The sequence below is a fragment of the Apiospora marii genome (genome assembly GCF_038362585.1).
Source record: "Apiospora marii strain CBS 49790 chromosome Unknown utg000003l_segment0_segment0, whole genome shotgun sequence".
NCBI classification, from domain to species: domain Eukaryota; kingdom Fungi; phylum Ascomycota; class Sordariomycetes; order Amphisphaeriales; family Apiosporaceae; genus Apiospora; species Apiospora marii.
This window is the reverse complement of record NW_027117374.1, coordinates 3,999,018-4,025,119: the sequence shown is the minus strand read 5'-3', so window position 1 is coordinate 4,025,119 and position 26,102 is coordinate 3,999,018. Positions and strand designations below refer to the sequence as shown.

General features: G+C 54.6%; 10 protein-coding genes across 10 annotated transcripts; 4 read left to right on the top strand and 6 right to left on the bottom strand.

The window, feature by feature from the left end:
- Window positions 1-371: 371 nt before the first annotated feature.
- PG985_004801 (SWI/SNF complex protein) lies at window positions 372-2,587 on the bottom strand (the record flags this gene model as incomplete). The annotated part of the gene is made up of 3 exons (XM_066824570.1): window positions 372-1,772; window positions 1,827-2,401; window positions 2,467-2,587. 3 exons carry the CDS (start codon window positions 2,585-2,587, stop codon window positions 372-374), a joined length of 2,097 nt encoding a protein of 698 aa, XP_066687730.1.
- Window positions 2,588-3,192: 605 nt separating this feature from the next.
- Window positions 3,193-4,322, top strand: PG985_004800 (uncharacterized protein; the record flags this gene model as incomplete). The annotated part of the gene is made up of 2 exons (XM_066824569.1): window positions 3,193-3,495; window positions 3,576-4,322. 2 exons carry the CDS (start codon window positions 3,193-3,195, stop codon window positions 4,320-4,322), a joined length of 1,050 nt encoding a protein of 349 aa, XP_066687729.1.
- Window positions 4,323-4,388: 66 nt separating this feature from the next.
- PG985_004799 (NADPH:adrenodoxin oxidoreductase) lies at window positions 4,389-5,981 on the bottom strand (the record flags this gene model as incomplete). Its single annotated transcript, XM_066824568.1, has 2 exons — window positions 4,389-5,645; window positions 5,706-5,981. 2 exons carry the CDS (start codon window positions 5,979-5,981, stop codon window positions 4,389-4,391), a joined length of 1,533 nt encoding a protein of 510 aa, XP_066687728.1.
- Window positions 5,982-6,764: 783 nt separating this feature from the next.
- PG985_004798 (uncharacterized protein) lies at window positions 6,765-8,822 on the top strand (the record flags this gene model as incomplete). The annotated part of the gene is made up of 3 exons (XM_066824567.1): window positions 6,765-6,928; window positions 7,025-7,223; window positions 7,293-8,822. The coding sequence occupies 3 exons, from the start codon at window positions 6,765-6,767 to the stop codon at window positions 8,820-8,822; spliced, it is 1,893 nt and encodes a 630-aa protein (XP_066687727.1).
- Window positions 8,823-9,314: 492 nt separating this feature from the next.
- On the bottom strand, window positions 9,315-11,219 carry PG985_004797 (uncharacterized protein; the record flags this gene model as incomplete). Its single annotated transcript, XM_066824566.1, has 1 exon — window positions 9,315-11,219. The coding sequence occupies one exon, from the start codon at window positions 11,217-11,219 to the stop codon at window positions 9,315-9,317; it is 1,905 nt and encodes a 634-aa protein (XP_066687726.1).
- Window positions 11,220-11,835: 616 nt separating this feature from the next.
- Window positions 11,836-12,853, bottom strand: PG985_004796 (uncharacterized protein; the record flags this gene model as incomplete). Its single annotated transcript, XM_066824565.1, has 2 exons — window positions 11,836-12,551; window positions 12,601-12,853. The coding sequence occupies 2 exons, from the start codon at window positions 12,851-12,853 to the stop codon at window positions 11,836-11,838; spliced, it is 969 nt and encodes a 322-aa protein (XP_066687725.1).
- A 1,120-nt stretch (window positions 12,854-13,973) lies between these two features.
- On the top strand, window positions 13,974-15,983 carry PG985_004795 (P-loop containing nucleoside triphosphate hydrolase protein; the record flags this gene model as incomplete). Its single annotated transcript, XM_066824564.1, has 1 exon — window positions 13,974-15,983. One exon carries the CDS (start codon window positions 13,974-13,976, stop codon window positions 15,981-15,983), a length of 2,010 nt encoding a protein of 669 aa, XP_066687724.1.
- Window positions 15,984-16,557: 574 nt separating this feature from the next.
- Window positions 16,558-18,664, top strand: PG985_004794 (uncharacterized protein; the record flags this gene model as incomplete). Its single annotated transcript, XM_066824563.1, has 3 exons — window positions 16,558-17,802; window positions 17,864-18,105; window positions 18,241-18,664. The coding sequence occupies 3 exons, from the start codon at window positions 16,558-16,560 to the stop codon at window positions 18,662-18,664; spliced, it is 1,911 nt and encodes a 636-aa protein (XP_066687723.1).
- A 1,150-nt stretch (window positions 18,665-19,814) lies between these two features.
- On the bottom strand, window positions 19,815-21,704 carry PG985_004793 (uncharacterized protein; the record flags this gene model as incomplete). The annotated part of the gene is made up of 6 exons (XM_066824562.1): window positions 19,815-20,006; window positions 20,081-20,778; window positions 20,834-21,207; window positions 21,293-21,352; window positions 21,446-21,470; window positions 21,659-21,704. 6 exons carry the CDS (start codon window positions 21,702-21,704, stop codon window positions 19,815-19,817), a joined length of 1,395 nt encoding a protein of 464 aa, XP_066687722.1.
- Window positions 21,705-22,688: 984 nt separating this feature from the next.
- On the bottom strand, window positions 22,689-23,622 carry PG985_004792 (mitochondrial 54S ribosomal protein uL29m; the record flags this gene model as incomplete). Its single annotated transcript, XM_066824561.1, has 2 exons — window positions 22,689-22,979; window positions 23,086-23,622. The coding sequence occupies 2 exons, from the start codon at window positions 23,620-23,622 to the stop codon at window positions 22,689-22,691; spliced, it is 828 nt and encodes a 275-aa protein (XP_066687721.1).
- Between the last annotated feature and the right edge of the window lie 2,480 nt (window positions 23,623-26,102).

Here is a 26,102-nt window from a genome sequence, read left to right as displayed (position 1 = left end):
TTGGTTATCTTGTATAAGAAACATGCTCACGGGCTTCACTTTTTATTGGTGATACATAATTCTGACAGTACAGGCAAACATACTTAACAGACCCGAGGAATATGGTCTGGAAAATAGAATCTTGTCTGTTTGCGTTTGGTAGCCCACCGTTCCCACGAACGCCGTCTTGATGAACAAGAAGGTAAAATAAATAAACAATACACGAGGTTGGACCGTTATGTTTCGATCCCGAACCACATTCCCTCAAAAAAAATGAATTCCTGGTAGTTAAATCCGATTCGCCTGCTTTCTCCGTCACCGTACCCACGCAGGCAAGCACTGCTTCCCTGTGTAGTTCACCATGCTACCACCGACATTCCTTTGTACCCGCTTTACGGTTCATAACTCTTAACCTGTCCATCTCCCCCCGGGGGTGGGATCGACGCCCCCAAGGACGGCGCGGAACTGAAGCTCAGGCTGTTGCTATCACCCATGGCCATCTTCAGATCGCCACCATTCATTGCAGCCGCCTTGAGACCCTCTTGGGTCTCGCGGACTCGCTTCTTGAATGCCAGGCGGTCCAGGAAGAGTTGTTGGCGACCCCGTTCCAGTTCGCGGCGTTCGGCTTGCAGAATGGCTTCCATCTCGTCGAAATACTTGAGCTTCAGCTCCATCTTCTGCATTGTGACGTTCACTGCGGCAGAGACGAGGCGGGTCATCTCGCGCTCCTCGTGAGATGCCAGGCCTCCTGAGCGCGCAGCCATTGATGCCAAGGGGATGCTGGCGATTGTGTTCGACGTGGTTGTGGTGGTAGTGGTCGTCGTGGTTTCTTGCCGGATATCAATTTCCATGGAGTCTCCTTCCTTCTCCTTGCCTTTGCCGTTCGTCTTGGCTACAGCATCGCCACCCTCGATCTTGTTTCGGAGACCTTGTCGCAGTTCCTCTACAGATAGCTTGGCGGCGGCAGCAGTGGTTTTAGGGTCTGCAAGGCTGGCCAGGAAACCAATTACGGACATGACCGGATTGTCTGCCTGGCTGAAAGGAAGGTGGCCACCTTCGCTACCGAGCATTGACAACCCAGTCGGTGCATGAACTGGTGCTTCCGACTCAAGGTACTTGTCTTCGATGTCAAGCTGCAGGAATTGCAGCACACATTCCTCTCGGGTTCTCGTAGCAACATGCTCGGCGATCTCGGCCCAATCGTCGTCATATTTCTCCAGACCCTCGAGAAGCCGTAGAATCTCGGCATCAGACCAGGGAGCATCACGGTCCAATGTGGCAGAGTATGTAGGGTTCTCCGTCTTGATATACTGCGTGTTGGTGTGGCCGCTAGGCATGCGACCTTCCATGTAGCAGCTGGGGCAGACTTCATACTTGCTCTTAGTCTGCGATTGCGGGTCGGGAAGGCGGTGGTAGACTCTTGTGCAATCAACACCGCAGTTCTGGCAGTTGACCTTGGCGATAGATGCCTTGGGGAGCTCAGTGGCGCCAGGGGAGGCGCTTCCGGTACCGTTTGTGGCCGGAGCCTCGCCATTGGTCTTCTCGGACTTGTTGATCTTGTTCGGCTTGGCAGTGGCGTCATAAAAGTCGCGGCTGATGCTCATGTTGCGCTCGCCAGCTGCAGTCCGAGCTGCCGCAGCCTTCTTGTCGGTGTCAGGATCTTGCTTGCCCTCCATCACGATCGGATCCGCCGCAGGTTGCCAAGGTTGGAGACCGCGGGGTGTGTCGCAAATGACCTGGAAATGGCCAGTGAAAGGCGGCCCGACCTGTGAAGGCCTTTGGTCGGCATCGACCTAGAACAAATTAGCATGGTATGCGGGGGAAAGCGCTCGGGAGGGATGACTTACCTGGTAGTTGATCAAACCCCATTGCTCCAGGAAGGCGTGCACGCGCATGATAGCACAAACGTCACCAGCCAAGTTCCGCCTGCAAGCAGTGACAGTCAAGTATTCAACGGGGTTCAGGCGGTATGTGTTGATCATGAAGTCGCGATAGTCCTTGTAGACGTGGGGTGTCTTGCTCCGGTTGCGACTGTTGAAGAATTCGGGCAAGGCCTTCCTCTCGATGCTGTGGACTGTGTTCATGTCGAACCAGGTACTGTAACTGGGCAGGACAATGGAATGGGTCTGGGAGATCAGGTGCTCCCTCGCAGCGTTCTCGATGCTTTCCTTGGTCTTGACTTCGGTAGCTCCAGCCTCGCCGGTTTGGCCAGCTGCATCGCCTTCTTTCACCGCGGATTGGCCATCCTTAGGAGCCTCCGCCATTTCCTCGTCCTCCTTGGCCACCGTGGCATCGGCAGGTGGTGCGTCAGGAGCGTCGAGGGGGTTGTCTGAGACACCAGCAGAAGCAGGAGCAGGCGCAGGGGTCGCACTATCCTGCTTGATGTTGGCATCGGCGACAGGAACCTCGGACATCTGAACATCTGTAGCACGCATAAAAAATCAATACCAAGTTTTGCGCCAGAGGTTCTGCGAGTTCAAAACCAACCTTCTGATGCCTCGGGCGCAGCTGCGGCGTCTGGCTGCAAGGGCGGCTGAGCAAGTATGGGGTTGCTGCCGGGGGTCGCCGCATTGGCAGGGGAGCCGTAGTTTACGTGTTCGTCCTCCATCATGGCGGGAGATGTGGGATTGGAGGTCCTCTTGAAGATGGTCCGATTGCCGCGAGCTTCGAGTTTGTTGTGTGTAAGGTAGGGTCAGATGAGCCAGGCGAACCAATGCGGAGTGCGCCGCAAAGTTATTGATGTTGATCGCGTCGCAAACGAATGGACACTCTACTGGCCAAGTGTCATTAACAATTAGGCGTTGCGCAAAAACGATGCTTTGCCGTCGCGAAAAGTGTAGACTGATGATTGGACTCGCCGTGGGTGGTTTGGGGAATCGCGTTTTTAGATGGTCGCGAGTTTCCAGCCTCTACTTACTAGAGCAAGAAAGATCCATCGAAAACGGGCCCGAGCTTCTTGTGTTTCAATAGCTGCATGTGGCCCCCCTTGGCTGGTTTAGCGTGGGCAGATGCAACTAACAGGTATTACAGTGCTTAGTGAGTCCGCATCGGTTGGCGGCGGATGGCATAGCCGCAAGCTGGGTGGCATATGACGACCGAGGATGTGAAGAAGGGCTAGAGCACCCGCGAGATAACTTTTGGTGGTCGCAACTTCTTCAACAACACTGTCTGCTTGAGGGAGGTGTCCTGCGACAACTCAATTCCTCTTACAACATGTTCTCCATAACAAAGCGGACTGCGCTTCGAGCAGCGGGTGCTGTTCCGCGATCCCAGTCTGTCTTCTCGAACCTCGGCCCCTCCGCGCTGCAGCGCCTGTTGTCGACATTGGCGGTTTTGGAGCAGCGCGAGGGCAAGTTGAACCACGGCTCCTTGAGCGCAATCACTGCCGCAAAGAGCCTGGGCGGCCCCGTGCATGGCTTCGTCGCCGGCAGCAATATCAAGTCGGTGGCCGAGGAGGCTGCCAAGGTTGACGGCGTTGAAAAGATCCTCGCCGTTGACAACGCCGCATACGACAAGGTGGGCTTCCCTTTGTTCGCCATATACGCAACGTCCCCCATTACTTTCCAGTGCTGATGTGTTTTTGCCTACTACTATAGGGCCTACCCGAGAACTATGCGCCGCTTTTAGTCGAAAACATCAAGAAGGGCGGGTATACCCATGTCATTGTGGGACATACTTCGTTCGGAAAGAGCGTTATGCCCAGAGTGGCTGCGCTCCTCGATTCCCAGCAGATCTCCGACATCACCGCCATTGAGAACGAGAACACCTTCGTGCGGCCCATCTATGCCGGCAACGCCATTGCCACAGTCGAATCGGTGGACGCGACCAAGATCATCACGATCCGAGGCACCGCGTTCGCTGCCGCTGAAGTCGCAAACGGATCCGCTGCCGTTGAGGATGGAGTTGACCCCAAGGGTGAGCTCAATGCCGAATGGGTCTCGGAGGACTTGGCCAAGTCAGACCGACCAGACCTCGCCACAGCCGGCAAGGTTGTGTCTGGAGGCAGAGGGTTGAAGTCCAAGGAGGAGTTCGACAGAGTCATGCTGCCTCTTGCCGATTCCATTGGTGCTGCGGTTGGCGCATCTCGGGCTGCCGTAGACAGCGGCTACGCTGACAACAGCCTGCAAGTCGGCCAGACTGGCAAAGTTGTTGCGCCTCAACTATACATGGCCGTAGGTATCTCGGGTGCCATTCAACATTTGGCGGGTATGAAGGATAGCAAGGTCATCGCAGCCATAAACAAAGACCCGGACGCCCCTATTTTCCAGGTCGCAGACGTCGGCCTTGTAGGAGACCTTTTCGAGAAGGTGCCCGAGCTGACGGAGAAGTTGAAGTCTTCATAGAATGTTCGATAGATACTTATATACAACTTTACAACTGCCCTCTCGCATGGGTGTCTATCTCATTGCTTAGGCTGCAGCTTCCAGCATGTTTGCCGTGCTCGTGAACTTTTCTCTCTCCTTGCCAATGGCCTGACCTCTAGCTTTTTCCGCCTTATCTATTTTGTGCCAGTCGTTCCAGCTAATAATATTACATCTGCTGGTGTCGATATCGCCCTTCACCCCATCCAAGCCAAGACTCTGCCCACCGCCGGCAAATCTAGCATTTGATGTCCAATCGGTTGCTATGGCGTCTCCAGTGGAAAATGCATCCTCCATGGTTGATGCAATAACGCCTGTAGGTCCCCTCTTTACCCAACCAGCGCAATAAACTCCCGCCAGGGGCGCTGGTGTCTCGCCCGGATGCGCCTTGTTGCTAAACACTCGGCCAAGCCCGTCGTTGCGTATCACCCCCGTTCTGTCGTCGAACGATATACCAGTTTCAGCAAAACCAGGCAATGCAACTGATTTGTAGCCGATGGAGCGGAACGCAACAGCCGATGCCATGTCGGTCTTTTCGCCCGTGCCGCTGACTTTGGACGCCGCATCAAATGGATCCGACAACGAGGTCTTCTCAAATACTGTCCGGCTCAGATGGCCGTTCGCATCGCCAACAAACTCTGTCGGGGACTGGCAGAAATCCAGCGACCACGACTTGGCTGCACCGTCGACTTTTGCCGTAGAACCCTTGACGAGGATTTCCATCAGCCTCCTCCGGGCCCGGGGCAGTTTCGAGATCTCCGGCGGCATCAGCGCCATATCTACCGGGTGAAAGCCGACATGTTGAAGCTTCATCAGCTCGCGGATCTCCTTGATCGTGAAAGCGGCCTGCATGGGCCCCCTCCGGCCGACAATGTGCACGCGCTTGATGCGGCTCTTGAGCAGGGTATCAATGGCGGTCTCGGTGATGTCCGACTTGCGCAACACGTCCACGTTCTCCAGCAGCATGCGCGCGACGTCGAGTGCTACGTTACCCTGGCCGACGATAACGGCCTCGTCGCCCCGGGTCAGGTCGGGCGCCAGGTCCGCGAACTCCGGGAGGCCGTTGTACCACCCCACGAACTCGCGGGCCGAGTAGATGCCCTTGAGCCGGGACTCGCCGGGGATGCCGAGCTTCTTGTCCCGGGCGGCGCCGTAGGCGAACACGACGGCGTCGTAGTGCTTCATCAGGGATGCCAGCGGGACGGTGCACCCATCAAAATGCGTGCCCAGGTCGCCGACTGAGGTGTTTCCGACAAAAGTGAAATCGGGAGAAGCAGCAACCTCTTCGAATTTATCTTGACAATTCTTGGACTTATGTTAGACATACGTGCGTGGGCGTGTTGGTCAGGAGTCTCCTGGACTGACCTTGACCTCGGGGTGATCCGGGGCGACACCAAACCTCACCAGCCCAAACGGCACCGGCAAAGCTTCGTACATATCTACCTTGGCCTTGTCAATTTTGGACATGACCCGATATGCAGTATAGAAGCCGGCCGGCCCGGAGCCGACGACGGCCATGCGCAAGGGGCGATCATTGCGCACGACAGTCGAGTAGGAGCTCCTTGGCGATGTCGGGACAGGCTTGCACCGAAAAGCTGCAGAACGGCCGAGCCATGATCTCGCAACAGCATTCATTTGCATACCTAGACTGAGAGTGGTCAGGAACTAACTACATGTGTACTCTGGAGGCAGGCAGATGAATAAGATTGGTTGCGCAAATCTTCATGCGTTAAACAATGGAACGAACACGCAATCAAAGGTTCTATCAAACTTATATCAAGACGATTTTCGGAGCCCGCAGCCATGACGTCTCGGTGTTACGAGCTTGGGCTAAGGCGTGGTGCGGGTGAGTGTGGGCCTGGGCGAGCCGACCTCAATACCTAAATCTCTGGAGATCGCCCTACCCCAATGATCCCATACAGTAGACCCATCTACCTATCACTCATGGACGAAGATTTTCAGCATACATTTTACCACAATCAAGCGATATGTCGAGCAATTATTACTTTTCAATGACCAGCAGAGAACTTGTAGGGATAGCAATGTGACAGGACCTATGAATGTAACCTGTGTCGGGCCGGCAAGGTAGGGAAGTTGGTAACTTGGGCGCTTAAGTTGGCAAACTGACGGTTGCTATGCCAACGCCAACTTACATCCCGCCAACAAGCTCAGCTTGCAAAAGCAGATGAGGGTGAAGTATGTATGCATCTCCAGGTCCTTGACGAATTGGACCGCACTGTCTACTCACCTACTTTCCCTACATACATACGCTGTCCCCCTCCACCAAACTTATGTCTTCTAAGACAGGTCATTCCCACACATAGCTGCTGATCGTCCGTCTCCCACACTCGCTCGCTCACTTTCTGCGTACCACCAACGAAAAGTCGGCATAGTGCTGGCTGACTCAACAATCTCTCTCTCGAAATGAGGGTCCAGCAGCCGTACCTCTACGATTCTGATCAGCGCGACACGAGATTCCCGGTCAAGGAGTTCGACCCCAAGGCCATTACGCGCCAGAGTTGGGAAGTCAAGCCCGCGAAGCCCCCCAAGCAAGATGGCCCTCTAGTCTCCTTCAACCGCCACCCCGAGTAAGTTCTCCATCATTCATCATCCACCCACCCCACACGCAGCTGCGGTCTCGATCAACGAATGACCGAACTTGGCTGACCTTGACGATGGAAAAGTGCGCATCAAGTCCCAGCAGGCCGGGGAAATGCCTTCGTGAAGCCTATGGGCCCAACCGCCAAGTGGTGGATCAAGTTCTCGAGAAAAGTGCAGCTTGCCCTGCGCGTGTTTGAAGGAATTGCCGGTCTTGGCCTGCTCGCCCTCATGATCCTGCTCACCAAAGTTGACCCGATCACTTCATGGGTTCTCAGGATCACTGTAAGTCTCTTTGGCACATTCATTGCTGCCGTCTCCCAGCCAATGGATTTTTTACTGACATCATGATAGCCTGGCGTGGTGGCCATCTGCTCTGTCTATGCGATCTATCATTTGGGGCAGGCCCCCGCTGCGCGAGCTCCGGCATCTTCTGCGGCCTATCAGCTGTTTGCTGCTTTCACTGATCTTGCTGTACTGCCGCTCTACACATTCGGTGGCATGGCTATTGTGAATCATGGATCTGAGTGGACGAATCTCACGGGCAACGAACTGCTTTCAGGCTACTTTGTCTCTGCCGCATATTACACTCTGATTGCGTCTGGCGGCCTGCATGTCGTCTCCCTCTCCGTTTCCCTCTGGCTCGGTTACATGTTTAGACGCATCTCGAACATGCCCCCGGACATGAACCCTCTTGAGGATCATCTGACCGCGCGTCACAAGCGAAACAAGTCTTCCATCTCCACAAACTACACGGCTGAGGACAACAAGCGATTCTCTACGCCACTGGAGGACTACCGTCGTTCTGGGGCACCGTATGCGAACGATCTTTCGCGTCCTCCGAGCATCCCGTTCATGCACACTCGCAGCAACTCTGGGGATTCCTTGGCGTCCATGAAGCGAGACAGCCAGGTGGATTTGCCCAGTCGCCAATACCAGATTGTTCCGGGCAACTCGCCAAGAAACAGCTTAGCCTCGGCAGGCGATCCCAGGCGTCTATCGAAGCCGCCCGGCCCCTCGCATCGCGGCAGCTACACGGAGATACCCCTTCAAGATACAGGCGCGAACCAGATGTCCCGTCGCGACAGCGATGCGCCCGAGAGCCCACTGAACAGCAACCCAGCGCCATCTCGTCCTGCTAAGTTCACTGAAGCTTGGTATGCCTCGGAATCGCTGGTCAACCGGACACAGGAGCGCGCCCGCAAGATGAGAGCAGCCAGCAAGAAAGAGGCCAAGACGAACGCCTACGAGCCCGTGAATCAGAGATATGGTCAGGCAGATTCGGATGGGGAAGACTCAGACCAGGAAAACATGGGCAACAGGATGATGATGGGACCGGATGAGGTATCGGACCTCGAAGACGACCTCATCCACGAGAACTCAATGCATCCAAACCCCTTACGATCCAACCCTACCCCCTCCATATCTTCCATCTCGTCCTCGGCATTGGGACCGCCACCGAAACCCCCTGCGCATGGCAACACCGGCCTTCCCCGAGCTAAGACCCCATTCCAGCCCCACCGCGGCTCCGCGCTCCAAGAAGTCTCGCTGAACTCACGCGCTGTGAGCGGCAGCTTGGACATCGCGGACCAGCAACCCGCGGGCCTGACGGTCCCGAACACCTGGCAGGGCCGAAACCGCGACTCGTCGATCCAACCCGAAGAGGGCATGTTCTCCGCCAAGGCTTACGGCGACCTGAAGGCCGCGACGCCGCCTATCATGGTGGGCAACCCGCGCCAGGTCTCGTCGGGCAATGACTATGATCTCGGCGGTGGCGTCGGCGGCAAGTACCGACGGAACGTCAGCGGCAAGGTCGCCGAGGAAGGCCGGGCGGGCAACAAGGGCGGTGTCTTCTCGCGGTACAGCATCTTGAACTACGATTGAAGGGGCAGTAGGGTTCCTGGACCAAGACAGCCAAGGAAAAGCCCGAGTTGATTGGTCTATTGGTATTGTTTCTGTTTCTGGATGGGAGACTGCGAGCGCGACTTAGGGGAACGGGACGATATGTGATGATGAGAAACGGGCCGTGTGATATCCGGGGTGTGGGGGTTTGGTTTCTCACTCATGGTTCATGATAACAAAAAGGCGTTTGCGTGGTGTCTTTTGGTGCTGATTTCCGGCGTACAGTTCAAGGCAAGGCACGACTTCTCGATGGATGGACGAATAATTGGACCATGGATCATGGAAGAGTTATGTGTAGGGATCATGTATTAATATAGTAGTAGCTTACTTAGGCTAGTTGATGACAAACCCAGGCAAATGAATTGGTTGCCTTATCCCATACCCCCTTTCTGCTGTATGCCCCGTTACCAATGTTCTATATTTCGTGTTTGTATTCCGCCCCGCCACTGTATCATATGCTGCGGCATGCAGTGCTTACGTCTCGTGAGGAGGAAACGTGCCGTAGGTTTCCCATTCGGCAATGTACCGAAACCCTTCTCTCCAGTTCCTCGCCGTGGGTTCCACGGTGGCGCGGTTGGTAAACCCAGCGGCCGCCGCCGCCTTACTCCCACCGTCCCTCTCGTAGTCGGAGCTCTTTTCCCGCTTCACCGCCGCCGCCATCGGTGGCAGCGGCTGCTGCTGTTTGATGATGTTCCATAGCTGCGCTTCCTCCCGCGCGCTGTACCGGGCGTCGGCGTCTTCGGCCTCGGCCTCCATGACGTGCTCGGCGGTGACGCGGGTCCGGACGCTGTCGCGCGCGCGCGTGCTCTCGAGCACTTCGGCGGAGAAGTTGAGGACCTCGGCGACGTCGCGGTCGATGGCGGCTTGGTCGAGGGAGGGGTTGTGGCCGTCCGGCTTGTCGGACGGGGAGTCCGAGTCGCTGTCGTTATCCTTCTTCAGGTCATGCAGGGCGATGCCAACGTCTTGTTCCTGTTCTTGTTGTGTCTCTTCCTCTTCGTCGTCGTCTTCGCCAATAAGGGCCGCCGCCACCGATTTCGTTTCGTCTTCGCTGGAGGATGTATCGTCGTCGTCGATAACGTACTGTGCCGAAAGCTCCGTGGGTGGTTGTTCCCGGTGTCGCCCAGGAGCGGCAATTCCGAATGCCGCTTCCACCTCGTCGTAAGATAATGCGTGATCGTCTCCGTCGCTGCTTTCCTGGTCCGCTCCGTCCTCGTTGTCTGTCGCTTCTTCCTCGTTGTCTGATGACGATGCCCGAGACTCGTTGTCTGTTTGTGAGGCACCATCCCCTTGCACGTCTAAACGCAGCCGCCGCGCCGCCCGGGCCCAGAAGTCATGGCTGTTGCTCTTCAGATTCAGGGATTCGACGGCGGCTAGGACGTCTCTTGCCTTCACTGCCTGTTTCGTGCGCGACGCCGGCGCTCTCCTTGCTTTGATCCGGGACTCGCTCATGAACAGCGTAGTGGCCACCAGCCTCCTCGTGACGCTCCTCGCGAGCTCGTGGAAGTCGGACAGCGCCGTGGCCCGGATCGCCGGCGGCTCCTCGGAGACGTGACGCCAGTTGCAGTCGGGCACCGTCGAGTTCATGAACACGCGCTCGCTGAGCCTAAGCCAGTTTGGCAGGACAAAGAGTTTGGCGAAGAGCAGCTCCCCTTCGATTTTCCTGGTAGTAGCAGCATCAGCGTGGCCCGCACCCACGAGAGATTGCGTGACCAGCCAGTGCTCCGCGCCCCACCGCTTCTCCTCGAGCGCCTGCTCATGGATCTCCTGCCGTTCTGACAGGTCGTCCGCGACCCCGTCCAGAGCGACGCAGCACTCGTGGCTGATCTCGGCGGCCGCGGGGAAGTCGATGGGACGCAGGGTATCCTGCCAAGATGCGCGCTCGTCCTTCCTCGCCTTGTCGCGCTCTGAGAGGAGGGCGACGAACTGCGCCACCTCGAGCGGGCTCTTGCTCCCGATGCGCGCGGCGATGCCGGCGTGGTCGTCCCGTCCGAGCCGACCGAGTGCGGAGAAGAAGGCCTCCTTCTCCGAGACCCTCCAGTACACCGCGCCGATCTGCGCGGGCTCGAGAGCAAGGCGGTCGGTTATGCTTACCGCCGCGACCGCGTCCGATATGTCTTGGTTCAGAAGATCAAGATAGCCCGCGTTGAAGGCGCTGCGCATGCGCTTGAGTCGGACATTGATTTCCTGGTTCGTCGCACGCCTCTTACGCGGCGATTGAGCATATTGTGGTGTGGCGGCGCCTGGAGTATCGTGGATTCTGCGGCCGCTACTCGCCAAACCTGGCGGGGGCTGGTTCTTCTCCGGTGCACTTCCAGATGTGTCTGATGCAGCCGACTCAGCATCGCTGGGCTCGTACGCGCCTTCCGAGTCGGAAGCCATGGCCCCTGTTCAAGCAGGGGTTGGTGCCGACGAGATGTTACGCGAGCAGGTTCAGCTTGCTCGACTGGTGGAGTCCATATCAGACTTTTTGCACAGAAAACTTTCAATACAGCTGGGTCGCCCAGTCATGAGTAAAGCTTTTATATAGGCGAAAACGTTATTGCGTTGGGAAGATGCAGTGGATATCGCATCTCCCGCGTGTCACGGATACTGGTGGTGTGTTATTGCAAGCAAGCTAGATTGTTCCGAAAATTGAAGGTAGGACCAGACCATCATCTATCGGCTCCGGGATTTGTGGATAGTGGGCGGCTCGGAGACAGATCGTCGTATCCGTTCCCAACACCACTGGTCGGCTACTAAAACTCGCTACTAGAACCATTGAGACGAATTAATTTACATGGACTCTTCCTTTGCTCAGATTTTCATCGTATCATTTCTCTCCACTCCGCAAGAAGAATAAAGCCGAGAATCGGTTGGTTGCGAGTTGGCACAAACCACCTGCTATGAAAACAGAACTATATAAACCTCCAACCCTTACCAATGTTTTCGTTCCGAGTCAAACGAGTGACCCTCTGCACTTTTCACCCCATGAGCTCTGTACATTCTCCAGGCTCCTTCACCTTGAATAGACAGATGATGCCGTTCGAGGGAGGCCATCCAGTTCGTACCTCTTGGTTTTCTTATCTGACACAACTGATGCCCGCGTCTGAGTCTGCTGCAAAGGCCGCCCCATCGGCATCTCAACTTGTTCAACCTGCTTGACTAGTGGCGACGTGCTCCGCGGCGGCTTGGGTAGACTCCACGTCTCCGAGCCCGCGAACGCGAATTTGGGGGTCGGTGGCCATGGGAGCGAGCTCACAGACTCTTGATCCGAATCTTTCGCCGAGCGTTTGAGGCTCACCTTCTTCCGAAGGTGCACGCATAGTATCGCGGCACATACGAAGGAGCAGATGCCGCCCACCGAGATCCCAACGCCTATTCCAACCTGCACCGCTAGACTGACCCGCCCGTCTCCTCCTTGTGCAGGCGGGTTTACAGGAACTATTGGTGTGGTGGTTGGGGTGGTGCGTGCAGGGGGTGCCGTCGGGGTCCCTGGGGACACTTCAAGGCTGGCATAGCTGAGATACTTGCTTGTAGTAGATGCAAAGGGGTCGGTAGTCATATTAAAATAAGGCGAAGTCACCGATCTTGAAGCATCACTAGGATCTCGGAGCCAGAAAAAGAACATGTTGGAGTCGCTGAGTTTCAGATCATACGACTCAACAGTCCAGTTAAAACACTTGGGCAAATCCTGTCCCGGCAGTTCTACAACCAAGAAGAGGTCAGCGTCGCCTGGATCTGTCAAGTATGTAACAACAGCAAACCGAACTTGCCCACTCACGTTGATACAAAGCTTTCTGTACTGTTTGGTTCACATGTTCTGCTCCAACTGATTGCCATAGTTCCACGGAGAACTCGGTCCAGGGGGTGTTGAAGACCACTGTACGAGACTCCCCAACTCTCCAGACCTCAACGGCGCCGAGGGGGTCGTATTTTGGGTTTCGCGTGTGTCCTGGGTTTTGAAAGCCAGCTCCTTGGGCCTGGAAAGACAGATCACACAGAGTCGCGAAGATCAAAAGAGAAAGAGAACGCATAGCTGGGACACAATATGAGGCAGGGCCTGGTCCTACGACTGAATTTTGAATGAGTGTTGGTAAAGAATGGGTCTTTCAAGTGCTCAGGCACCGACCAGAGTCTCTAGAATGGGGTTGGGTCGGGAGAGACGGCGCTGAAAGGACGATGCAAAGCATCCCGGAGGAGAGAGCCTTGGGGTCCGGCGAGTATGCAGGCGACAAGATTCACGGATTGGCCAGGCCAGGCCAGACAGACCCTCGTGATATATGCATCTCCAGGTAGGAGCAGCCTCAAAATGAGCGAATCCTCTTCGGCTCTCTGAACCATTTTTTCTGGGCATACTGCAGTTTGAGGTCAGCCTACCAGGAGGCGAAGTACATGACATTTTGGGGGCCTGGATTCATAACGAGTTGTCGACCCCAAACGGCTGGCCTACACCCATCAGCCTCAAAACCACCAGCACGTCGTATGTACTTGAACCAGTGCGATTTCTCTGAAAGGCCTGCTCATGGCGTGGTGCAATAATCCTGGGGCCGAACGTTTCTTTTTTGGCTTTTCCTTGTGACACCCATTCGTTTTGTCAATTGGTCGATGAGAGCCGTCCCTGACAGTTCAGGTAAAGCGACTCCGGTGACGAACATTATTTATAGGTATCCAGAACCGCCACATTGCTGACCACTTAGTAAGTCGGAAATCAGGTTGTTTCATACAGACAAGAAAACCTGTTTGTCCTCGGAAATAGAGCTGGCACCGAGTTGGTCTCTCGATTGGTTGTTGAGACGTAGTGTGAGGGACAGCGTGGATATGTACTTGGGCTTTGACATAATCTTCAGGAACCAATGGCATACATCAAGGTTCGACAGTATAGTAACAGTTACACTCTATAGCCTCCATGGACGGAAGAGAGTAATGAGCGACAACAAAAAAGATGTTAGCCAGAGTGCATCCTCTACCCAAGGTGTGTAAGAGCAGTGGAGTGAGAAAGATCTCCACTGTCTGGTCCGTGCCCACTGCTTTGAAGTGAAGGATGTACGTACCGCAGACAGCAGTTCCTGAGGTCATCCATCAATTGATCACCTCTCAAAGAGTCGGCAAACATCGGAATATCCAATCCAGGCCTTCTGTCAGCAGGAATGTGCCATGCGACTCCCTCGTCTGACATGGCGAGCTATTGTGCCCCTGTTGCACCCACCCAGGAAGGCATGCAATATCAGAGCCCTGCCAGCTAGAGCCAGGCCTTATGCGACCTTGCAGGACAACACAAAGGCACCACCAGCTCAACCACAGCCAGTGCAGCTGCGTGACTACCAGGAGGAATGCATCCAATCCGTTCTTTCGTCCGTGGAGAGCGGGCATAAGCGCCTGGGCATATCCTTAGCAACTGGATCTGGGAAGACGGTCGTCTTCACCCAGCTGATTGACCGTATCAAACCAACCAATCAGGAGGCCAAGAAGACTTTGATATTGGCTCATAGGAGGGAGCTGGTTGAGCAGGCTGCCAGGCACTGCAGCAATGCCTACCCCGATAAGACCGTCGATATTGAGATGGGAAAGATGCATGCCTCTGGCCTGGCCGACATAACGATTGCTAGCGTCCAGAGCATCGCCTCGGGTGATCGTATCAGCAAATTCGACCCTTCGCAGTTCAAACTGGTCCTGGTCGATGAGGCTCACCATATCGTGGCTCCAGGATACCTGAGAACCTTGGAGCATTTTGGCCTGGACCAGAAGAGGGACGCTTCTCCTATTCTAGTTGGTGTATCTGCCACATTCTCTCGCTTTGACGGGCTTCGCCTGGGTAAGGCCATAGACGAGATTGTATATCACAAAGACTATGTCGATATGATTGGGGACAAGTGGCTTTCGGATGTGATTTTCACAACAGTCGAGTCAACAGCCGACATTCGTCGGGTTCGCAGCGGGGCCAATGGCGACTTCCTGCCCGGCGAGCTATCTCAGGTCGTCAACACTGATCAAGTGAATAAGATAACGGTGCGCAGCTGGCTTGCCAAGGCTCAGGGGAGGAAGTCAACGCTGGTCTTTTGCGTGGACATAGCCCACGTGATGGGCTTGACACAGACATTTCGGGATCATGGAATCGAGGCCAGGTTTATAACGGGAGACACCCACAAAGTCGAGAGAGGCGAGTGTCTAAGTGCCTTCAAGCGCGGGGAATTCCCTGTTCTCATCAACTGCGGTGTGTTTACCGAAGGGACTGATATCCCCAACATCGATTGTGTCGTGCTGGCCCGGCCGACGCGATCGCGGAACTTGCTTGTGCAAATGATCGGAAGAGGCATGCGTCTCTATCCCGGCAAAAAGAATTGTCATATCATCGACATGGTGTCGAGCCTGGAAACTGGCATTGTCACGGCACCAACCCTATTCGGCCTCGATCCATCCGAGATCATCGAAGATGCCACTATGGACGACTTGAGCAAACTAAAAGACTTAAAGGCCAGGGAAGTTCAAGAACCCATGAAAAAGGGCTCGTTGGTTAAGCCACTCAGTAATGGATCCTTTAGTGGGCACGTCACATTTACCGAGTACGACACAGTATACGACTTGATCTCAGACACGTCTGGGGAAAGCCATATACACTCCATTAGCCAATATACGTGGGTACAGGTGGACCAGGGCAAATACATCCTCTCCGCGCCGGGTGGTACTTACATCCGATTGCAAGCCGAAAAAGGCGAGGGGGATGAAGGAAAGGCCCCGATGTATGCAGCATACGAGATTCGACCCCTTCCCCAAGGCATCAAGTCTAAATCCCCCTTTGCAGCGCCCCGGAAGCTATTGCAAGCGGCCACATTCTCCGATGCTGTCCATGGCAGTGACAAATACGCTTCCGAAAAGTTTCCTGTATACTTCATCACAAGAAGGGCACGGTGGCGTAAGAATTCGGCTACGCCTGGCCAGCTGAAGGTTCTGAACAAACTGCGAGGCCCAGAAGACCAGCTAACGGAAGACGATATCACGATGGGGAAGGCGGCCGATATGATCACTAAGATCAAGCATGGCGCCCGCGGGCGATTCACTACGCTGGCAGCGGATAGGCGTAGGAAACAACGCCAAGCTACCACGTTAGAAGAACGGGAGGCTCGAAAACTGAGAGAAGTTGTCTCAGTAGGACCATTGGCAGCCTGATGTAATGATGGGTAGCAGGACTCTCCTCTATAGAAAATAAAACAAAACTCCAATCATATACAATCCTCGGGGCGATGCATTCTTTCAAGTGCTTACAGGTTTATGTTGCAAGGGTGCGAACAATCGTGTAGGCTCCAGTGCTCCTGCTTCCGATACCCTGCATTCACCAACTCTCCTGCGTGACACTTGCATTTCCGATAGCTAGGCGGTCAAAAGGTACTGTGTTTCGTAACTTACTGTTATCTTGACATCTTTCAGTGGTTTGCAGCGCCTGGAGCGTCCCACCCCTCCATTCGTCGCCTACTCAATACCCAGTAACTGGTACGGAGCGCAACGATTGATCTCCCCTACGCTTATCGGAAAGTTTGTTTATTTCCCATCTTGAGATTTAGAAAGCGCGTAGTACACGTACTTTCCTCTTTGTTGTGGTGATGCTAGCGTCAATCATTGACATCTCACTCGGACCGCACATCAACACAAGACATCGCGAGGTGTGGATGGCAATCTTTCGAGACTGCGAGCCTTGCACAGGTGCTGAACTCTATCATTGACTGTTGACCTTTGATATGTCAACATGTTCTCACCTTACCCCATCTTGGAGCCAAGTCCTGGTGCTGAGGCTGGTGCTGGTGCTGGCGCTGGCGCTGGCGCAGGCCCAGGCTCAACCCCTATTGCGGCCCCCCAAGATGAGAACGAGTTGCCCAGTCTGGGGCCGCCGCTCCCAGGACGCTATGGGGTGGTTTTGAAGGGGGGTTTGTCGACGGTTGTGGTTGATCTGGTGCAGTCGCCATCCAAGTCCAGAGCGATCGAGAAGGAGCATGGGCAGCAACAGCAGTTGCCGGGCGCTCCTTCCAGTTCCAAACCTGGCGCCCCGCGCCGATCGTATCTTGCTGCAGTCCAGGCCTCGAACCAGCCTTTTGCTCACAGAAAGACGCTGTTTCCCGACGATACTGACTTTGTCCCTCCTGTCTCCCCGCCCCCGTCTCTCTTGCAGTCCGACCTTGGCTGTTATCCTCCCAAGGGCCCCGAGGACGAGATTTGGTTCATGGAACCAGGTGAGCTCCGAAAGAAGGTTCTCGGCAAGCTTCAAGCAACACCCGGTCTCTACAAGGTGATTTTGGGTGGCCCCCCAAGAGACCCCGAGATGGAGGCCGGCATCATCGATGAATTCATCCGGTACAAGGACGCACAGCGCCTGCGCCTGCGAAATGAGTTCTTCAACAACGAGAAATGGCAGGGCATGCTGAAGGAGCTCCGCGAGTGGGAGTACATGGAGGCCTTTGGAGATTTCGAACAGCGCCAGACCGCCATTAAGCACGGCCTGCCCGACGTCCGGCTTCGGGTCAAAGCTGCGCTCGACTCCGTGAGGGAAGCAGACCGCGCCATCAGCGCCGAGCTGGGCGGGATCTACTCCAGCATGATGACTGGCGTCCCGCCCAAGCCCCTCCTGTCCGACAGCCACGGGGCGAAGAAGCGGTGGACCTCGCACACGACGGGCAACCACTTCAGCCTCTCGAATCGCCAGCTGACATATGTCGAGCGCCCGCTCCTCGAGATCGGCCCAGAGATTCTCCCTCCCGACCCCGTCTTCAGCTTCACGCCGCCTGGACTGGGCAGCCTCGGTGGCGACAGGTCGTCCTCCACCACAAGCCTTCCTAGGATATTCGCCATAAGCTTGGACAGTAAGGAGGAAGTCATGTCCCTAAAGGACCGGTTCAAGTTTTACAAGACCTATGGGTTCCACGCAGCACGTCTGTATCTCAAGCATGCCAAGTTAAGATCTGATCAGCCAAAGCAGGCCGAAGAAGACGTTCCCGAGGTACGTTACTTCGCACAGATACCAAACTTGCCGGAACTCGATACTGACTATCCTCTTGCAGTGGTTTCGCTTCTTCGAGGTCCAGAACAAGGTCTTTTTCTCCAACAGTGAGACGGCGCAGGGCAGATTCATGGACCTCAACTACCACCTCGGCAGTCTCGCTATCAAGATACGGGACAACCAAACTATGGCCCATGTCATGAGCTCTCAAGATAGCGGGCAATCTTCTGCTGGGCTGCGGAAGGAGTTTCACAAACCGCATCCTCACTGGGCCACAAAGACGCGCCGGGCACACGGAGGTTGGTAGGTAGTTCATTCCTCTTACTACTTCCATTCTCGTCATAGGACGGACGTATCATTGCCACACCATCATGAAAGCGGAGGATGCGCATACCGCGGCTCGTCATCTAGTTAGTGTACTGACTTCCTGTCTTGCAGGTGGAGATGCCGAAGCGGCGACGGCGCCCCTCTCTCGGAGCGACGCTGCCGGCTCTGCCATGGCAGCAAACCCCGGAGTACCTCCTTCACCCTGGACGAGAGCCACGCAACCCAATCCAAGTTTGATCTTCTCATGGAGTGCATCCAGTTGGCTCAGCGAACCGTCGCCAGGGCGGACCGGCAGGTCGTCGAGAACCGGATGCGAGTCGAGGCGCGGATCCGACAGGCGGCAGCAGGTGCGTCGCCTCACCCCTTGAATTACCACGGCGGTGCCTTGGAGCGCGTCCGAGCCGAGCTCCTCGCGGAGTATGCCGAGCGCGACCGGATTAATCGCCGGGCCCCAGGCTCCACGGCAGACGAGGAGAGAAGCGAGGCTACCAGACGCCTCGATTCTCGAAAGTCGCGGATTTCTGCGCATTTCTAAGTCCAGTTGCTCCTGGCAGGCGAGGCATGGCATGGCATGGCATGGCATACGACTTTGGCGAATAAACAGTAATGAAGATATGGTTCTATTAAGCTTTGCAGCGTTTTCACTTTCATTCGATCAGGGAGAATCCAGCTAGTTGTTTGTATGAGTAGGTAGACATGGATGAAATCACTCTGCTGTTGGCAATCGCGCTCTTTCTCTCTCTTTCTGTTGACACAATGCGTGGCAAAGCGAAGTCCCCAAGTCGAACACACACGTACGAACCGAACCAAGCCTTCGTCCACACCCCCTGTCAATACTATTATACTAGTGACAAATAGAGGGGGGTAGCACGGTCCCTGTGATACCCACGCGGAGCTACCTGTATCGATGGAGACGGAAAAGGCGTTGACAATCGCGGTGGTGTCTACGTACATGCTGCATGCTATGTATTGTATTGAACGGAGCAGACCAAGATTGATCCATGATGGTCACCCAATACAAGAAAGCTGGGACACGATAATGACCACGGGGGAGCAATGTTTACGTTGCTCATTCGCAACAAACCATGGGGCAGTCAGTCAGTGATGTGCACTGAACGGAATAAGTTGCCGGGTGATTAGTTAATCTATCACGATGGAAAGGGGGTGGATTATGGCCAAGTGGCCCCCTGGATGCTCATCTTCCACGTCCGGACGCTACTTGTATTGTCGAGAAATGAACAGATAGTGACAAACGCATCCCAACTCCCATCCATTGCACTAAATGGAACCGTACATACATAGAATGCGATCTTGACATACCAAGTGAATCCACTACCAAGTGCATGTACATCGTAGAATCCCACAGCCAGATTACGGAGCTAACCAAGACAAGACACATGAGATTGGCCAAATTATGAGATCACAATTCATTTCTTCTACAATTACCTAATCCCCATCCAACCACGGCACGAGCAGCCTTGGCCGCGGCGCCAGTTATCCGCGAAGCACTTCTGCGAGCGCCTCAATCCGACGATACTCTCTCCCATGGCTGTGAGAATTTGCCTCTCTCACGCTTGGCGCATTAATTCCGGTTAAGGGACATGGCTAGTGGTTGCATTTGATCGCTTGCAATGTCCACCGACACCGACCTCCAGATATTCCATAGTATAGTGGCTGGTAGGTCTCTATTCCTCGTTCATCTGAACACCCTCGCGCAGGCCTTCAACCTTGAGCTCCTCGCCAGTGCAGCGACGGTAGATATCCTGCACATCATCGGTAGTAGTCTCGAAGTGCGACGTCGCGTCGTAGCTCTTGGAGATGAAGACGTTGTCCTTGGAACCATCCTCGAGAGGCTCGTAGATGGGGATCGGCGGGCCCTAGTATACAATGTTAGCTCGATCCGCGGCCTCCTCGGCGAGAGATATGTGGAAATGTGGTTAACACTACTCACCATGAACTGTTCCTCAACCTTGCCCAGGCGGTCGATACCGGGCTGGAGCTCGAGGTGGTGGTTGGCCGAAGTCTCAGCAATTGTTGAGACGATGGCAACGTAGTAGCCCTTGGGGCATACGTTGTGTGCAGACGACACGCATGCAATGTAGATGTCGTTCTTGCGTCCGACTTGGGACTGGGGGATGATCAGCTGGCAGGAGTCGGCGTCATTGGTACCAGCCAAGGGGTGCTTCAGGACGCAGATGGCCCTCAGGACGTGGCCAACCACCTTGGCCTTGTCGGGGAAGTAGCTCGGGTCCGCCAGGATCATGGGGGCCTTGGTCTCGAACTTCATCTCGGGCTCGACACCAGTCATGGTGGCCTTGATGCCGGAGAACTTGCCACCCTCGTACTTGATCTCGTCGATGTTGGCGTTCAGCATGTAGGTACCGCCGTAGATGGCAGACAGACGGGCGAAGCCCTGGGGCAGCTCTCCGAGTCCATAGAGAGGGTAGATGTAAGGAGACTTTCCGTAGCGGGCGACCGAGTTACCGTAGAGGCGGATACGGTCGATGGTCTCGGGGGCCTTGCCGGGGGCATCGATGTAGCCGTCGTCGAGGTAAAGAGCCATGGCGTGGCCGATGAAGTCACGGGTGCCGGGCTCGAGGCCGAACTTCTCGTAGACCTCCTTCATGGTGCAGTTGGCCATGTCCAGACCTGGTTCGTTGGTTAGTCGTGCTGTGAGCACTATGAGCAATACGGGACCACATACCCTTGTGCGAACCGGTATCCTTGACGTCAAAGGTGCCAACCCACTCGATGAAGCTCTTCATGCGGCGCTTCTCGAAGATGCCCATGAGGGGAGACTTCAGAGCCTCGGTGGCATCTGAGGGGACCTTGGCGACGGTGGCCTTGGAGCCAGTGCCCTGTTGCACATAGCTGCCAGCGACCTGCTTGAACTCGAGGTAGCGGGTGACATCGGTGGACACGAGAATGTTGGTCAGCTCGCCCGAGGACATGAGCAGCTTGGGGACCAGGTCAATGTTCCAGTCGGCCGGTCGTCCGTAGGCCTCCCATGGCTTGGTGCCCTCCTGGTAGTTGCCGTACTTCTTGAATAGCGTCTCGAGGTTGACGGATGCGGCCTCACTGTGGCGAAGGAAGCAAAAGATGTCAGCGGGCCCGTGGCGGGACGGAATCAAGCGAAATCAGGAGATGGGTGTGTGTGACTTACCCTCCGTAGTGGTCGTTGCGGTCGATGTGCAGCACCTTCTTGCCTTTGACACTGAGTACACTGTAGTCGAGATGAGCGGTTAGCTACCCCTGTTCTGTCCTGAATCGGCGCGGTGCATCGAAGGGCGTGTAAGTGTGGGAGCTGGCAACATACCCAGAAAGGACACACTCGGTCAGGCCTGTTGTTGTAATAGAGTTTGTCAGCACTCATCGCCTTCCTGTTCATCATCATCGCGAGTCTCGGCGGGCGTGTGTTGCTGGATTGCGCAAACGGTGCACTCTGTCAAGAGCTCTCCGTCCGTCTGCCAAACCCCACCAAAACAAGTGTACACCTAACGTGAAGGGGATGCGGGGGAGAGTTGCTTACCTGTGCCGAGGACTATCACGTCATAAGAGGGAGCAATCTCTTCCATGATGGGCAGTAATTGGAGAATGAAACACTAGATGCTCAAAGTGAGGAAGTGCTATGTCGGAAGAGAGAAAGAAGAAAAAAAAAAGTTATGTCTGGAGAGCAAGAGTTGAGAATAGGGACCTATCGACTTGTTCGACCGGAGAGGGGAATGAACTATCGGCGGTGAAGTGATAGGTACATATGTAGGCCGGTAGGGGGGTGCACTGGTCACTGGTAGGGGGTAAAGAGGAGAGTGTCCCGCCCGTATTTAGGTCTCTGCTGGGTCCACGTTCACATCCACGGCCCATTTGCTTTCGCTAGTCTCCCCCCCCAACTCCAACTCGACATAGAATCATTCAATCTCGAGAGTGACAGCTTGTCCAGCCAATAGCAAGTGGGGTCGACTGAAGCCTGCCGCGTCTGGACTTTGTTCCAACTCGTTCCAATATGGCAAGTCCCATCATGCACATCTGTTGGCATTGATCAAAGTACCAGACCTCTGTTTCCTCTGTTTCTGCCGGCTTCGCAATCGCAATTTACCAACAGCAGCTTACATCAGTACTTACATCAACGACGTACGTGGTCACACCTGCTCGATGCGTCCATCAATATTCGGCGAGCCGAGAAAACCATGGTGGCCTCCCCGCCACGTGAGCTGCTATTAAGAGTCCGAACCATGGCCCTTCCCAGGCTTTATAATTACGTGCCTAATTACCTATCGCGGTAGCCAGCCCAGCACCCTAATATACAGGTAATAATAGGATGACGGGAGATTTAACGATCATCACCGCTCCACTCGAATCATTTGCAGAGGTGGGAGCAATAAATCGGTGGTATATGATGCATGTCTGGTGGTTGTGTACAGCTTGTAGCGTACTTAGATGGTACAAGTAGTATTTACAAGGTCCTCTCCTCCTCCTTTCTATTTTGTTTACAGGGGAGATATTTGCTGCGATCAAGGCTTCCGAAGCTCGCCTCTTTGCTTCATGTTGATCCTCCTAAGTTCTTACACTCTCGGAGAGCTTTGCGGTTGCTCCGTCTTAGGGAGACTCGAGGGGTCGATAGACTCAGTTGCCGGCTTCTCCTCCATAAACTTCTCTTCTCCCTGCTGCGCAGCAGTTTCGGGGTCGAGGGCCAACTGCTCCATCTCCTCCTCCATATAGTCACGCGGTGTGTAAGGGTTGCCTTCGCCCGACAGATCAATCTCGGGGTCTTTCTCGGCGAGTTCTCGCGCGTCCTCCCATGCGTAGTACCGCTCCGTTAATGTGTGCTTGATAGCCTTCATCGTCTTCCAGATCTGTAAAAGGGATTACTCAGGTCAGCGCCCGTTTCCTGCTGTGCATGCACCTCGGATATGGGGGTTGTGAAGCGAAGGGGGAGCTTCGGGGCAGATCATCACTTACCTCGTAGTTACGCGTTTTGCTCTCATCCTCTCCGACCACCAGCTTCATCCTCCGCCGCTCTCGAGTCGCAGTGGCGATCCGGTTGCGTTCCTTGACGCAAACCCACCAGAGTCGATGGAGGTCTTCCCAGCTCTTGTGTCGCAGCTCCTCGACAATCCAGGCGCGCCCATGCTGCGAGTCTTCCTCGGGGGTGGGCAATGCCTTGTCCCTGGCGTAGAAGAAATCCCAGAGGCCGTGGTTCGGGTCCGTCGTGATCTTGGGCTTGTAGTCAGCCGGTCTGGGCGTTGCGAAGCCGTCGACGGCCATGCGCCCCTTCGTTCCGGACCGATAAATGCTGCTGAGACCGCGGAGGCGGTTGTTGTCACGGGTGGGCCGGCGCTCGCCAAGCGACGATGTCGTTGAGAACGACGCAGTGTTTGGTGGGGAGGACCATGATACCCGTAACGGTAGGTTCAATGACGAAGTTGTCACAGGGCATCTACTGGCCGGCTGCAACGCCCGCCCAATAGACGACCTAATCGGCGCAGAGGCAGCCATTATGTTATGGATTTAACGCCTGGGGCCTCGAGCGCACAAAGATATGGTACTGCTGTATTTCGGTAGTGAAAGCTTCATGCAGCTTCAGGCTGCTCTCCAAAAAATTGCCCAGACCCTGGCGTTGACTTCAGCCACACTAGCTCAGCCACACCTTTATAGTCCACTACGTGGGGGTCAACAGGGAGCACACCAATATATAATTTTGGCGGCCGTCTAACACATTTTCTCGATGTATAAACTTGAGGTCTCTGTTCTGCTGTCTATGAGGTTATGGGATCGTAGTTTGTAGTGTATTGATATGTTGCGTGGCATCCCAGCATGCCAGTGTGTGCTGTATCCAGGCGACATCGTTTACAAACCTCACGTGAATGTAGGATGGCAGCAAAACACAGCGTCACTTACGCATATCTGCACATCCCAGCTGGTATAATCAATGTTAGATAATACTGGGACATGCCATCTTGTTAATGAGTTGTCGTTCAACGACAGTTCATCGCCCTACCCAACTTACTGTCTTTGAGCAGCATTCTACCCCAATGCCTTTGTTGCAGTAACTCACTTGCCTAGCAATTCACCAGCATACATGACACTACTCTGTCGCTGATGTCCTCTCCAGGAGCCAGTAGTTCTGCTGTCGAACATGTCATCGCCAGCTGCTTGGGGTTTGTCAGAACCCGTCTGGGGGGGGGGGGCATGATGTTCAGACTGCAGTTGGTCGAGAGTTTATATGTTTGTGTGTGTGATGTGTATCATAAACCGGCAAAGTCATAGACCTTCTAGCTGGCCTCTCTTGTTCCCTTTGCTCCCTAGCGAGATCCGGAAGTTCGAACTCATAGGCTTTGCGTGAAGAGTATCTGTCCAGAAGCTATATTTGACAAAAGCGACAAAGCACCGATGTTTGAGCAATGCGCAGAGATATGATGTATCTTACCAGCAAATCTTAAATATCTTGTATTGCGGATGGGCAAGTGAATAGGCCTAATGTTCATTGCCAACATTCTACCTTCGAGTTACCGTGTTTCAGATGGCTAGTGTCTGCTGAGTTGAGCAATGCGGCGGCGACCTTGGGATGCTGAAGAACAGCAACGATAAGCTACCGCAGCCTTCGAACCGCTTGGCATCAAATACAACTGGAATTATGCCACTAAACTCGTGTCGCTCTTGGCATCGACCAAGAGCTGCTACGCATGCAAACAAACTGTGACGGATAGGGTTGTGACGTTCGTTTGCTACTGTAGACCCCAAACCACCGGGCCATGACCGAGATTGGATTTGAATACTGTCAAGCTTGTTCGATATCACATATCCAGTCCAGTCGCTGTAGGAACAAGCCCACCGCTATCATGCGTCGGCGCCGGCAGGATGGGGCGAGAAGCAACCTGATAGAGAAACACAACACACTTTGGGGGAGTAAACAGGTTCAGGCGCCCAACATCTTTGGCACAATGCGGCATAGTAGCGCAACGAGCATGGTCTTCTCCCAATATCATACCGAGGCAGTTTTCGTCGTTCATATAACATGCGTGAAGTGGTGCATGGGCTCTGGGAGGCACAGCTCGTGTTATATAACAGCCAGCCATCAGAGCAACACGACCCTTACATAAACTCGTAGATTCAACAAGCAACTGCAGGGTTCCAGGGGATTGCCGTATAAATGGCAACGAGGTATACTAGCCGTCCTTATGTATTGCAGAGGGTGATCCAACTTCTCCCTGTAGCATCGTGCTCAAAGGGGAGGGATAATGGTGGCATCTGATATCCGGCCAAGCAACGCCTAACCGACGGCAGAAGCTGACAATCTAGGTATAATTCAAACCCTGCTCTTCTGCTTCAACAACGAAAGTTGTATTCAGGACTCGTGGCCTGTCATATTCGTTTGGTATCCTCGTTCAATCCGCTGATTGTATCTTATCGTAACCCGAAACGCAGCTGCTTCGCATGGGTAGGAATAGTGCCAAGCATGGAAGTCGATCGGACGGGTGGAGGATTCGATACTCGATAGGAGAAGTAGCCGGCAGTTGAGCATGTTCACGTTGACGCATCGCATCCTCGGATGGCCAGGGCACTAAAGACCAGCTGGGCAGAGTAGAAAGTCGATCAGTTTGGCGAAATAATCGAATGGTCGTCAGCAACTGCGTCGACATCAACAGAGCATCGTCAATAATCGGTTGAGCAAGATGCGTTGCCGTGCCGCATGTTCGCATACCATGCCTAGCATAATGTTTCCATATAACGTGCAACCGTACTTGAACTTTGGTGGGCTGGCTGGCTGACGATGGGGTGAATCAGTCGACTCCTGCGGTAGTTTGTGTAGCCAGTCTAGCCAGTCAGTATTCTCTGACAGTCAAGAGTTGATGATGCAATAGAATGCAACACGTCCCTAGCAATATGCATCTTTTGAACGGAATTGGGATCAAAAACCGATTCTTGGTGACTTTCTGATGAGTTCAGGGGATTAGGCAGGTTCCCGGGCAGCCGTA